Below are 14,315 nucleotides of genomic sequence, written 5' to 3' on the forward strand. Positions count from 1 at the left end.
CTTTTTGATAATCTTCTATTAAAGAGAAAACCATAATGATTCACTGCTCTTTGGGTTTCTGCTCAACCCTCAAGCCTGGTCTTTGTCCTACTGTCTGTTTGGTCGTACACGTCTCATTCAAAACGACCAATAAAGTCCTCCCTCTAACCAATGACATGTCCTCGAGCAAGAGATGGACTGGTGCATCACTTTCATCCAAGATTAACCTACTAATATATGGAGATCTTAGATCTCAAACTAGAACTTCTGGATTGTCACGTTTTAAGTCATCTATGTGCACCTGTAGCACCTCTGGCATATTTGAAGGTTCCTCGTTAGTCCTACTCATGACCTTAATGCTAGATTTATTCCTCTAATCAGTAGCCAAGGCTCTCTTTGCCTCACACTTGTCTAACCCAGCTCCAGGTGTGGAGTTAGTATTTATCTGGGCTGAGGAGAGACTTCCTCTCACACTCTTCTGTTCAGTCTAGTTTAATATTCTTTGCTATGACTTGCACTACCCTGGGGTGGCGATTGTGAAGGCGCTCATGGAGCGAGAACAGCACTCGTCTGGGGACTACTCAATGTGACAGGACCTTAACTACGTGTCCTCAGATTTTCAAAGTGAACCATCACTCCATGCCTTTTATTTTCCATAAGTAGGTTATATCCTTAAAGTGCCCACTAGAGCAGAATGGCAAGCCCTCTCATCGCTCAAACTGGTCCAAGAAGGCGCTTGCAAAGGTGCACACCAAAGCGGCTTGTTTAGGGGGGTCTATAGCCAAACGAGTTGTGATGCGTTTCCTCATGTGCCACCATCGACTCTTGGGAGTCCTAGTTTCTGATTTGAGATACATCCCCGAACACAGCAGTAGCACAATATAGGCCCCGTACAAAAGGTGACCCAAGTGATCTGGACATTTTCCATGGTAAGAACCACAGCTTTTCAATTATGAAGAACACATTAGCCATTTTTGTTCAAAGAAGTAATTCATAATACTGCATTACTGAAGATAGTGTACTGACAACATCCCACATTTTACCTGCAAACAGGTTGTCATGGTTGTACAATTCATCATCCACGTTAATCCCGTTGGCTTCAGCGAAAATGCGCAGCGCCTTCTTGCACCGGTCGAGCTGCCTCGTGGCCAGAAGCCAGCGCGGTGATTCGGGAAACAGAGACTGACAGCTGGTGGCGAAGGGAGAGATGGCAAAAAGCGTTAGGAAGAGCAATAAAGGAGAATTCAGAAAGTACATGACCTGTGTGGCAAGGATCACAGAAGATGGAACAACTGAGTATACAATACATAAGAGGCTCATGAATTAGGCAGACGTTTCACAAGACAGGGCTTCAAAAGACACAAGACGGCTGGCACTCTTGATCTGTGATGTACACAAGTAACTAATCATTCCCTTTTTCAGGATACATTGGCAGTTTGCCAACTATTTGTTGCAGTTATCAACTAACCATCCGATAGTCTCTTTCAAATAGCCACCAACAAGCCATTACGTACACCCCAAAAACACACATCTCCCATAATTTCCAAAGGACTGTAACATAGCCCCAGCAGGCACCTACATAACCTACGCACAAGCTCATAAAGCCACCAATGGGTATGAAAAAGCCCTAGCAGACAAGCTGATAGACCTATGAGTCCCTCCCATCCCCTTTAGAGACAATTATTGTCCAAAATACACCTTCATTTAGCCCCTCATAAAAACCCTGACAGCCCTCATTCAGACCCAGCACACCTACAAAACACAACAAACAAACCCTACTGTCGCACAGAAGAAAACCTCTCACTAAGCACACAACGGACACTCACACAGCTATCTCACAAAGAGATAAAAGACCTGAAATTTCTCCCAAAGGACCTCTACATATCCGCAAAATATAATTAAATAGAGCCTAACACACCATCCACAGCCCAGACAGAAGAGAGTCAGACCTTTACATAAACTAAACTTGATCCTCCCAAAAAATACAGCACAACCACAAGAAGCTCTGAAGGATCTTAACAACACCATCAAAGTCCACCAGATAGCCCAAACAGGATGTCACATAGACCCAAAACAGAGGCTCACACAAACAAAGCAGGAACTTACACCAACCAGCATATTCTCAGGTGAGACCCCAACATGCCCTCATACAGCCAACATTCCTAATGCCAAAACTAACATATGCTACACCCAGGCAGAAACTTAAATGGCCACCATAATACAGCAACTAGCATTCCTCTACAAAGAGCACCACAAAACCACACAAAAAGGGTGCAATCCATCCTACCTGGCACACCACTATCACATTTGGCACTTCACTGGCAGTACCACTGGCACATTGCGGCAGCAGTAACATCACTGATACCATCAGCAAGCCTGGTTGCTCACTGCAAACCAGAGGATCTCAGGGACTAGCATCATACCTGACACTGACTGGGTGCATCATCATGTGTCACGCATCACTAGAAGCACTGTCACACGTGGGATAACACTAGGATCAGTGTCATACATGGCATGCCACTGGGTACATCATGATACAGGAACAATATTAGGAACAGCTTCTCACATCACTGGTACCAACATCACCACAGCAGTGGCGGCTCCTTTCTGATACACCCCCTAAAACAGTCATGCGCACCTCGCTGATATCCATGCAGGCTGCATTACACGGAACAGTCAACTTCTTGTTTAAATAGTTCTACTTTAGAAGCCTAAAACCACCTTCATACTCTCCAGAGCTTTGGCATTCCTCAACCAAAGCAGACAGTGATGGAGCCTTAATGTTGATGTGTGTTGTGAGAGGTTCTGAGGGAAGGTGCTAGGGGCTCTTTCACCACTGCATCATACGCTGCACATTATCTGAAGCCAAACTCTGGACTTTAGTTTCTCGTAATGTTAAGTTGGCACCTTCATTTCATCTCATTTTATTGTACTTATGAAGCAACCGCGCTTAAGGGCCGAGAAGAACAAACACCACATGGTGCAACGTAAAATTATTTCACCATGCTAGCAGAGCTGGGAATGCCTCGCAGAGAAGGTGTTCTCTCACCAAACAAGAGTTGAGCATACAGAAAAAGGTTATGAATTATAAAGCAATGGAGCAAGAAGGTGAAAGGATATGAATGTATAGTGGAGGAGAGGGGAATTGCAATCTGAATTGAAAAGCATGTTATAAGAGGGAATGAAATATGAACCAGAGAAAACGGGGAGGGTCTACAACATGGAAGCATATGATGACAATTCATAGAAAGCTGAATTGTAGCCGAAGAAAGAACAGAAGCCAGGGGAGGGAGGAGTGAAAGAATGAGATGGGACAGAGTTTAAGAGAATATGAAAAGCAGAGTTAAAGACTGAGTTTAGAGGAGTGAGATAATAGGTACGAATGGAGAACAGTACAAAAGAACAATAATCAAGTCAGGAGAAAATCGGAGAGAGCATGAGAATTTTGACGGTCTAAATTTCAGAAAATAGTGGATTTTGCTAAAATTGTAGACCTGTAAAGGCAGGACTGAGAAACACAAGAGGTGTGTAAAGAAAACAAGAGGCTAGAATCAAACAAGCATGAGCAATGCAATAGGACTTGCATTTGCGAGAGTTTGAGCTATTGGCATTGTAAATGACAATACCTTTTACTTATGTATTGGTTTTTAAAACATAAATAAAAGGCATTGTCATTTAAAATGCCAATAGCTTAAACTCTCGCAAACGCGAGACCTATTGCATTGCAATGGTTGTTTGTAAAAGCGCCCCATGCCGCGCTTTTAAAAACGGCGGTGCCGCCCCTTTCTTTAGATGACCCGCGCCTAAAGAAAGGGGTGTGGCCGCCATTAAATTGAAAGCGTGGCATGGGGCGCTTTTACAAAAAAAAACATTTGTTTGTCAAGTTAACAAACAAATGCTTTTTTTGTAAAAGCGCCCCATTCCGCGCTTTCACTAATAATATTTTAAGTTAAAGTGTGACGTTGCGGCGCTTTAAAAACAAAAACATTTATATGGCGAGGGATGCATCAAGAAAGGCACGAACTGGTTAAAAAAATAAAAGCATTTGAGAGCATGTTGATGGAGCAAGGATTCGCACGTAAAGCGACTTGCTTGAATCAAGAACCTCAAATAACGTTAATAAAATGTAATCTACCTGTTCGTATTGCTAATATTGCATATTCTACATTACACGGGGTGTCCCAGTAACGCTTGCTTATGTGTTTACTTATCCTAAAACGCTTGACGCTAAAATGGCCGCTGCTTAGCGGGAATTTCTTCTGCGCATGCGTCGGTCACACTCGTATGACGTATAGTTCATGAAATATAGATGTTTCTTTTCTTTACCTTCCTTTAGCTCAAGTAACGTGATTGCTCTGGAATATTAGCGTGTTCCATTTTTTCCTTCCCTGTAGTTTACATGTTACTTTCGAGTTTCCATAGACTGACTAAATTTTCGTGCTTTGCCCACTTTAGAGGGGTATACAAACTGTGACATTCTAGCATGTTCCTTATTTTACCCCGTCCTTTAGTTATTCCACGTCAAGTCTAGATTCCTGAAAATTCTTACTAGCATGTTCCCTGTTCTTACCTTCCCTTTAGACTCATAAATGGTTGGTCTTATTTACTTCCTATATGGATATGTGCTCTTTATAATCTTAGTTATTGACAGTTTACTTTCTGTGAACCTTATGCTTTCTGAATTCGATGAACTCTAGATAAAGGTTTTAAAACTTCCGGAGTCTGTGGTTATTATATGAGTGCAACAGAGTAAATAGTATTTTGTATTCTGGTGTCTGCCTTTCTTTTACAGCTAGCTCCCTGATCCATTGTGATTATAGGTACCCGTAACAGTGGATTGGTAAGTCGGGTACATTGGAAATAAATAGGAAGGAACTGGGTTACTGGTAGTAGAGTGTAAGGCTACCCGATTTATGAAACGGTAAATTAAATTTATGGGCCCAATGTGCTTATGGTAAAATTATAGTCGGGTGACCTGCGCGCTCTATCAATGTCCTGCCTGCAACGGCAGGCAGGAGAAAGTCATGAAGGAAAATAGTGTTTGGAGGTTGTAATTAAAACCTACCGAGTAACAACGCACTTAAGAGGGCCAGCCCTTATGGGAGATTGCAAGATGAGACAAGGCTGTACTAAGGAGAGACTACTAAGCCTACTGACCAATGAAAAGCCATAGTTTACACAGGACAGTGTAGAAGCCAATTAAAAAGATAGGCTGGAAAAGGCGTGGAGCTTCAAGTTCATACCTGAAAACAGCATGCCTCGCAGAGCAGCGCATGCGTTGCCCAGGCTCGACCTAAAAAAGACGCCCAGAATGCAGGTTGATGAAGACAGAGAAGAAGGTAAAAATATAAATGAAGATGAAATGGAAGTATGGGAGAAGCAGCAGGGAAGAAGGGGATTTCGTTTTTTGATGGATCAAAGTGGAGTGCTTTCCAAGGCATCCATGAACTGACATTAAACAACAGAAAGACCTATTTGATTCAATAGAAGAAGTAAATGAAGTGGAAAGATGAAGACCCAGGAATCATCGGTTTAGAGGTCATAAGAAGAGGTTATGATTCCAAAAAGAGATGAAGTATAGATGGGCATTGATGACCGATCCCTGGGGCAGGAAAGTACGAGAAAAGAATGGACTCTTGAAACAGAATAGGTACAATCAGAAACGACAGGAAGAGAACTAAGAGCGAAATGTGTCAGAGATAGCAAAGGAAGAGAGGGTGGAACGCACAGCCGAGTTTACTAGCAGCAGACAAGTGGAGAAGCGTGGCTCAATGGTTAGAGCGGCAGACCCTGATGCAGAGGTCTGGCCCGGGACCAGGGTTCAATTCCTGCCTCGGCGGCTCTTGGACTCAATTTCCTCGGACCTGATCATTCTCGCCTCGGTGCCTAGTCTAATCATGGGTCCCACTCTGTGACTTTGGGCAATAGCTTGCTTAATCTCCACAACGGCCCCAGCAGCGCTTGGATGCCTGGCTTCACCTTGGGGGTGACCAGGAGTGGACATTTCACAGGAAAGTCAGGATGGGTTCCACAGCGGTATAAATACAGCGCTACGAGGCCTCCGGGTAGAAGTGCGCTATATAAAATACAATACATTTACAATACATTTAAATTTACAAGTGTAGGAGAATAAAGGAGGGGGCCAGTGTAAAATGCTGAGCGAATTGGAGATTATTTTATGGGGCAAGATTTGCTGCCTCCAATGAACGGGCCGGCTGGACACTGGACTAAGAAGGAGGAAGCACAGAGTGGGATTACAGTAAAACAGAAAGCTGATGATGCAGAGCGTGTTCCAGAAATTCTGGAAATAAAGGGAAGAAGAGACACAGATCAGACATTAGAGAGCTCGGGGAGATCAAGGGAGACTTGAGGGAGCTGAAAGTAAACGAGAACTTGAAAGGAAGGGGGAGTGAACCACATAGAAGAGAAGGATTACAAATAGAAGGAAGAAACGAGGAAGAAGAGGACGGAACTCCGCGACAAGGAAAGTAGGAACAGGATAGAGTGCTGGATCGGTTAAAAAGAAAAGAGGTTCGGAGCACAAATCAGGGAAGCTGTAGCTGATGGAGCAGCAGGGGATGGCCTGGCCGAAGACAAGCTATGGAGCGAGTCCATTTTAAAAGTGAAAATGTTAGGGGTACCAGAGGTTGATAGTGAAGAGACACGGCCATGGGGTAGGGCACGGAGGAGGAGTGGAGAAAAGGTGGCGGCGACAGGATAACTTGGCAGAAGAAGTCTCCACATCCGAAAAATTCCACATATAAAATTACTGGAATGTTCCCTAAAATGTGAACGCAGATAAGATTCCTTTACTGGAAAAGTAAACATCTGCCAAATGTAGCTTAGTTTAGCAATCTGTGAGCAGAGCACTAAAGCGCAGTTTCACGCTCCGTCCTGTGTACCTGACTGAAATGGGGGGGGTGCATGGTGCGTGCCAGACAGGGGCGTGAAGGCACTGTGCGTGCCAGGCACACACCGGAAGGCACGGTTTGTGCGAGAGAGGCACGTAAAAGAATACAGTGCACCACACACGGGAAGGCACGGTGCGTGCCAGACAGACGCGTGAAGGCCCTACTGTGCACCATACACGGGAAGGCACGGTATGTATTGCGACTTATTGCGACTTATATAGCGCACGTATCACCCGAAGGCATCAAGGCGCTTGCTTAGGGAACCCGTCCTGGTATTCCCCTGTGAGATACCCCGGCAGGGTATCCACAAGGTGAAAGCCAGGCATCCCGCCGCCGGTGCATGCCGGACAGACGCGTGAAGGCACTACTGTGCACCTGTAGTAAATCCATGACTCAGTAGTATGAGTGAAATGAGATTTATTCAGTAAAAACCTACACAGCTCTTCATCTGCCAGTATCTTCTGAGTTTCCAGTTTCTCAAGTGTTGAAACATAACATTCCATCATGTACAAGATGCAGATGACATCATAAAGTAAATGACAGCTGAACATGACAATTCACTTAAAGCTACAGTGTACAACTAAACAAGATATAGAATGTAACATACCTCCTTTTCTTCCTGAAGGAAAACAAAAATAAAAATTGAACAATAAAAAACAATAAAGTAACATTTCATGGAGGAAAGAGAAACAAAATAAGTGTACAATAATGAGCAGTAAAAACAGTGCTTAATCACGAAATCTACAAGGCAACTTAATGGATCTAGTACTCTTCCTGCGAGGAGAATTCATATTGTTTACATGCACATCACGTTTTCCAGAGGAAAGATTTTCTTTAACTTTTACAACTTTCGAAATATTCCACCAACACCCTCCTTCTACTTGAACAGCATTTCCACCAATTCTCACAATCTTGATAGGTTCACTATATTTACTCCTCCCTTTCTTCGTGTGAGTGGAATTCTTAATTCTAACAAACTCCCCCACACTCAACATGACCATCTTGGCATTTTTCTTTTGATAAAACCAAATTTTCTCCCTATTCTGTGCTAAAGTGGAATTAATCTTAACTGTTTCTAAAACAGACTCAACATCAACTAAAGGATGAGACCATTTAGACATCCATCCTGGTCGAAAACTGGTAGTAGCTTTCCTTCCCCTTAACACTTCAAAGGGTGAGACCTTCGTTGAGGAGTGCGGTGTCGTCCTATAAAACCAGAGCATACTTTCAATGGATGCAAAAACATCATGTCTCCCCTTAACTGCCCACTTAACACAATCACCCACAACACGGTTCATTCTTTCCACAAGACCGTTTGTTTGCGGATAATAAAGTGAGCTTCTAAGGTGTTTGACTCCACAAGATTTAAGAAACGATTGGAATGCTACACTAACAAACTGAGTCCCATTGTCTGAAATGATAAATTCAGGAAATCCTTCTCTCAAAAATGCTTCCTTGAGGAATTTGATAACACTAGAAGAATTAGCCTCCTTTACAACCTTAACCTCAGGCCATTTGGACGTATAATCCATCAAAACAATAATGAACCTCATCCCCAAAGGTAAAACTTCATAAGGACCCATAATGTCAATTCCCACTTTAACCCAAGGATTGGTAGGACACTCAATGGGAGACAAAGGTGGAACCACAACTTTGAGTGATTTTTCAGATGTAGAGCACACTGGACAATTCTCAACAAACATACGGATCTCATTGTCCATGCTTGGCCACCAAAAATCCTGTCGGACTCGACGAATTGTAAGAGAAATCCCTAAATGTCCCTCATGGGCTTCCTTCATGATAGTAGGTCTGAGACAATGAGGTGGAATAAGTTTCTCACATCTCAGAATTAAACCATCTTCAATTGAAATTTCAGACTCCACCTTCCAATAAGGTTGTAACACAGAAGACAGAGACTTCTCCTTGGGCCACCCATTCTTGACAAAATTGAACACTTCTTGCAACACTTTGTCCTTTAATAAAGATTTTCTCCAATCTTCCTCAGACCCTACAGCTAAAATGGGCACATCTATTGACGCCACAAAACAATCCTCCTCATCTTCATCATTCAAATCATGGAAACTTGTACCTTCACTCACATCATCATTCTGGGGATATCGTGACAAAAAGTCTGCACGTGTGTTTTTACCACCAGAAATATGCGTGATATCGAACTGATATTGAAGTAATTTAGTCACCATTCTAGTGATCCTAGGTGTACAACATTTGCTAGGACCAGCAGACAAGATAGACACCAATGGCTTGTGGTCAGTGATCAAATTGAAATGCCTACCCCAAACATAAGATCGAAACTTGTCAATAGCCCACACACAGGCTAATAGTTCTTTCTCTATGACAGAGTATTGAATTTCAGCACTCCTAAGAACCCTAGAGGCAAAAGCAACTGTAAATTCCCTTTCACCAGAACGTTGAGTAAGAATAGCCCCCAAACCCACTTTGCTCGCATCTACAGTTATAAAGCAAGGCAAATGGAGTAAGAGCATCACTTTTCTTCAAAATACTTTTCACTTCCATGAAAGCACGATCACAGTCACTTGTCCAAGAAAACTTTGTAGAAAATTTGAGCAGGTTACTAATGGGTCTAACTATTGACGCATACCCAGGGACAAATCTTGAATAGTAGTCCAACAACCCAAGCAAAGACTTAACACCAGACCTATCCTTAGGTACAGGTGCCTTCATGATAGCATCAATTAATCCTTGCCTTGGTTTGATTCCTTCAGAAGAGAGTAAGTGACCAAGATACTCTATCTCACTGCAACTGAACTTGCACTTCTCAGTTTTCAGAACAACTCCACTTTTCTTAAAAATTTCCAAGACTTTCCTAACAATGTTATCATGAGTTTCATCATCCTTGGAAAAATTAAAACATCCTCTTGAAAAACAAGAACACCCTCAATAAATTTTGCATCACCCTCTGAAAAACAGAGGCCGCTTAGGCAAGCCCAAAAGGCATCCTTTTGTAGCGGAACGTACCGACTGGTGACACAAAAGCTGTTAATGATCGTGATTCAGGGTGAAGTTCTATCTGATGATAGGCACTAGCCAGGTCTAATTTCGAAAAGATGTTCGCACCTTTGATGCTAGTAAACAGATCTGTAATTTTGGTTAAAGGATGGGAGTCAACCCAGATCTCCTTGTTTAAGGAACTAAGATCCACACAAACCCTGAGTTTCCCATCTCTCTTTCGTGCAACAACAAGAGGAGATAACCACAATGAAGATTCAGTAGGTTCTATAATTCCTTTCTCACATAACCTCGTTATTTCTTTATTAAGATCTTCCTTAATGCTAAAAGGAACACTCCTAAGTTTGTGTTTAATGGGAGTCGCATCATCCTTAACAATAATTTTGTGTTTGAAACCAGTGATCTTACCAAGTTGATCACTAAACACAGAAGGAAATTCATTAACCCACCTTGTGTTCTCTTCTTCACAAGAAACAAGTAAAACCTGTTCCTTCATGCCTGGTCTGAGCTGCATGCCAAAAAGACCCTGATGAAACCATCCTAAGATGTTAAGTTCTTTGACAGCAACATAAACTTTCCCCCTAATTCTCCTACCTTTGAATTCTAAATAATCCTCGAAAAATCTTAACAAAGCAATTTTATGTTTTTCATAGGAAACAGGTTTTCTGTCAGGAGGAAACAATACCCTCTCACCCCATGTTTCATGAAAAAGTCCCTCGGTAATCATAGTGATCCTTGCACCTGAATCTACTAAAAGATCAAGTTTCTTATCACCAACGAGTATCTCAACAATAGGATCTACACAGGTCGAGGGATCACCGGTGAGAGGTATTGATGTGTCATCAGTCTCTGTATCGTCAGTGACAATGGAGATTGTTTCAGTGTCTGAGTAATTATCCGATTCTATAACACAAGCTATGGTTTTCTTTTGAAATTTTTTCTTTAAACAAACAGTGGCAAAATGTCCTATTTTTTTACAATAATTACACGTAGAATTTATCGCTGGACATTTCGCACCTTTGTTGTGAATTGAACTTCCACATCGTAAACAAATATTGTTAGGTACAGAAACACCATCCTTGAATCTTGAAAAGGAATTGTTCACAGTTTTAGTGGATTTGTTCTTAACTTTCTTGGAACTACCAACAACATTTATACTATCTACTGGTTTGTCTTCTAATTCTTTAAGAGAAATGTGAGAAGTTTCTATACTTTTTGCAACTTTAATAGTTTCATCAAGAGTGGGATTGTCCATGGTGAGTAACTTCTGTCTAGTCTGTTTATCTTTACAATGACCAACAAATTGATCACGAATTAATTGCTCTGTAAAATTTTCAAAAAGACAGACAGAAGCTAACTTCCTAAGAGTAGAAAAATAAGAATCAACATCCTCACTTTCAGACTGCTTCCTCATAAAAAATGTATGTCTAAGAACAATCAAATTAGGTTTTTTATCAAATCTTAGTTTAAGTTTAGTGATAGTAGTTTGATACTCATCAATGACTTCATTATCTACAGGAGGATCAGGTAAGTGTTTAAAAATGGATCTACCTTCAAAACCAAGAGAATGTAATAAAAGACATTTCTTCCTTTCAGGACGAAACCTTGAAGCTCCTATGGCACCTAAATATGTTTCGAAGGCATCAAACCAAATGTCCCACTTCACTGGAGGATCTCCAGGAGTATCAAGGAAAGAAGGAGGAGCATTGATAGATTGTAAAGTAGACATTAAGAAGATAAAGTACAGCACAACAAATGAAAGAGGAAAAAAAAAACTTTTAGGAGAAAAAAATACAAAGGGCCAGATGTAGGTAATTTTTATTTACCGACCTCTTAAATACCGAGTCATACCGACTCGGTATTTAAGAGGTCGGAAAATAAAAATACCGAGATGTAGGTAATTGCAGATGTGCAATTACCGAATCGGAAACAGTCGGTAATTTCCGATGTGGTAAATACCGACCAGTTAATGCCCATGCATTCCTATGGGCTTTGAAGCCCATAGGATTGATTGGGCATATTCCGGTCGGTATTTACCACATCGGAAATTACCGACTGTCACAAGGGTGCAGGGGGTGTCACTTTGACACCCTCTGGCACCCCCAAAAGAGGCTCGGGTGCCATGTGGCAGGCATACCTGCCCTAAGGGCAGGTCTGCCTGTCATATGGCATAGGTGTGCATGCACACATGTGCATGCACACCAGAAACGGTATTTTACCATCAAGTAGTATTTGATGGTAAAATACCGATGTGGTACTGCTTGTGGGACTCAGAAGAGTCCCACCTACATACCAATTGTCCGGAATCAGTAATGATACCGACTCGGTATTTTACATACTCGGTAAATTTACCTACCGGTAAATTTACCGAGTCTGTAAATTACAGGGACCTACATGTCAAATTGCTTTTACCGGGTGGTAACGGCCGAATTCGGCCGTTACCACCCGGTAAAAGCCTACCTACATCTGGCCCAAAATGTCTTATTGATGAAGTAAAGTTTCAAATGTGTTGTGTTGTAAGTGGAACTTTCCTTTGTAGAAAATAGAAAACAAAAAGTCTTCTCCTATGTAGTAGATAGACTTATCCTTTCATTCTTTAATGTGTTGAAAAATGAATCCTTTCAAAGTCTATGAAAATAATGGCTTCTTTAGAAATAAAATGTCAAAGAGTAAAGAAACCAAGCACCATTTGAAAAAGAATGAAAGGTATTATTGATGGAATTGCTGATGGAATCTTGAATAAAATAAGAAAAAGAATGTAGAACTCGACCATTCAAGAAAAGGACTGGTAGAACAAAGGTAAAGATGTCACAATATCTTCCTTTGATAAAAGAATGAAGAGCGTGGGAAAAAATCGAATCTGCGTGGTTGAAAAAGAAGAATGTTTCCTCGTATTATTGCGTGGTTGGCAGACAAGTGATTGGCAAAACAACAGAGCATGCGCAAGAAACAGGAAATGCCAGGACGTTGTATAGTTGCGTGCGTAATGACGAGATTAGGCGAGAGCGTAATGGATGGGAGACACGTTACTAAGAAATCGAGACACTCTCTGTTGATCCTTAGAGCTGTACTCGCTCGTGCTCCTTCGTGCTCAACTTGCTCGTGCTCCTTACCGTTCCACTCGCTCGTGCTCTTTCGCGCTCCAGTCACTCGAGATCCTTCGCGCTCCACTCACTCGAGATCCTTCGCGCTCCAAGCACCAGTGCACAGCTCGCTCTCGCTCCTTCGCACAGCAGACACTCGAGAAGAGATCTCGCGCTCATGAGACGTTACTGGTAAGTGTATATGTTTGAAATACACTAAGATGACGTGTCACTCTTCCATTCAGGTTGAATAAAAACGAAAGAATGAAAGAAAAAAAAATCGCTCTGTTTTTGCCACAGTTCAAGACACATACAGCAGTGAAATTGACACGCTGCAATAAAATTAGTAGAGAAATATTGAAATAAAATGAAAAAGTCACTTATCTGGAGGTGTCGAAATAGAAGAAAAGTTGAAAGTTCGTTTTGATGAGGAGATGACTTTCAGAGGTGGTTTAGATTGTTGAGTAGAGTAGAAAATTTCTTTGAAAAGTTGAAAATGTCTTTGAGGAAAATGGTAGTTGAGGCAGATGGCTTGAAGTGGATAAAAGAAAAATCCTTTTGAAAAGTTGAAGATGGATGCGTGGGTTCAGCTGTGTAGGCCTGCGTCGCCAAAAATATGTAGTAAATCCATGACTCAGTAGTATGAGTGAAATGAGATTTATTCAGTAAAAACCTACACAGCTCTTCATCTGCCAGTATCTTCTGAGTTTCCAGTTTCTCAAGTGTTGAAACATAACATTCCAACATGTACAAGATGCAGATGACATCATAAAGTAAATGACAGCTGAACATGACAATTCACTTAAAGCTACAGTGTACAACTAAACAAGATATGGAATGTAACAGCACCACACACGGGAAGGCATGGTGCGTGCCAGACAGACGCGTGAAGGCCCTACTGTGCACCACACAAGGGAAGGCACGGTGCGTGCCAGACAGACGCGTGAAGGCCCTACTGTGCACCACACACGGGAAGGCATGGTGCGTGCCAGACAGACGCGTGAAGGCCCTACAGTGCACCACACAAGGGAAGGCACGGTGCATGCCAGACAGACACGGGAAGGCCCTACTGTGCACCATACACGGGAAGGCACGGTGCATGCCAGACAGACGCGTGAAGGCCCTACTGTGCACCACACACGGGAAGGCATGGTGCGTGCCAGACAGAGGCGTGAAGGCACTGTGCGTGCAAGAGAGGCACGTAAAAGAATACTGTGGACCACACACAGGAAGGCATGGCGCGTGCCGGCAAACACGGCGAGGCACGGTGCGTGCCAGACAGACGCATAAAGGCGTACTGTGCACCACACATGGGAAGGCACGGTGCGTGCCAGACAGACGCATAAAGGCGTAC

General features: G+C 42.4%; 1 protein-coding gene across 1 annotated transcript in view; it reads right to left on the reverse strand.

Annotated features, from left to right (window-relative positions):
- The window catches only part of SLC22A31 (solute carrier family 22 member 31), a 251,666-nt gene that overhangs the window by 12,936 nt on the left and 224,415 nt on the right, over nucleotides 1-14,315 (reverse strand). The window contains exon 5 of the mRNA XM_078670830.1: nucleotides 1,023-1,168. Within this exon, the coding sequence (XP_078526956.1) occupies nucleotides 1,023-1,168 (146 nt within the window). The remainder of the gene's footprint in view (nucleotides 1-1,022; nucleotides 1,169-14,315) is intronic.

The sequence above is a fragment of the Lissotriton helveticus genome, chromosome 12 (genome assembly GCF_964261635.1).
Source record: "Lissotriton helveticus chromosome 12, aLisHel1.1, whole genome shotgun sequence".
Lineage (NCBI taxonomy): Eukaryota > Metazoa > Chordata > Amphibia > Caudata > Salamandridae > Lissotriton > Lissotriton helveticus.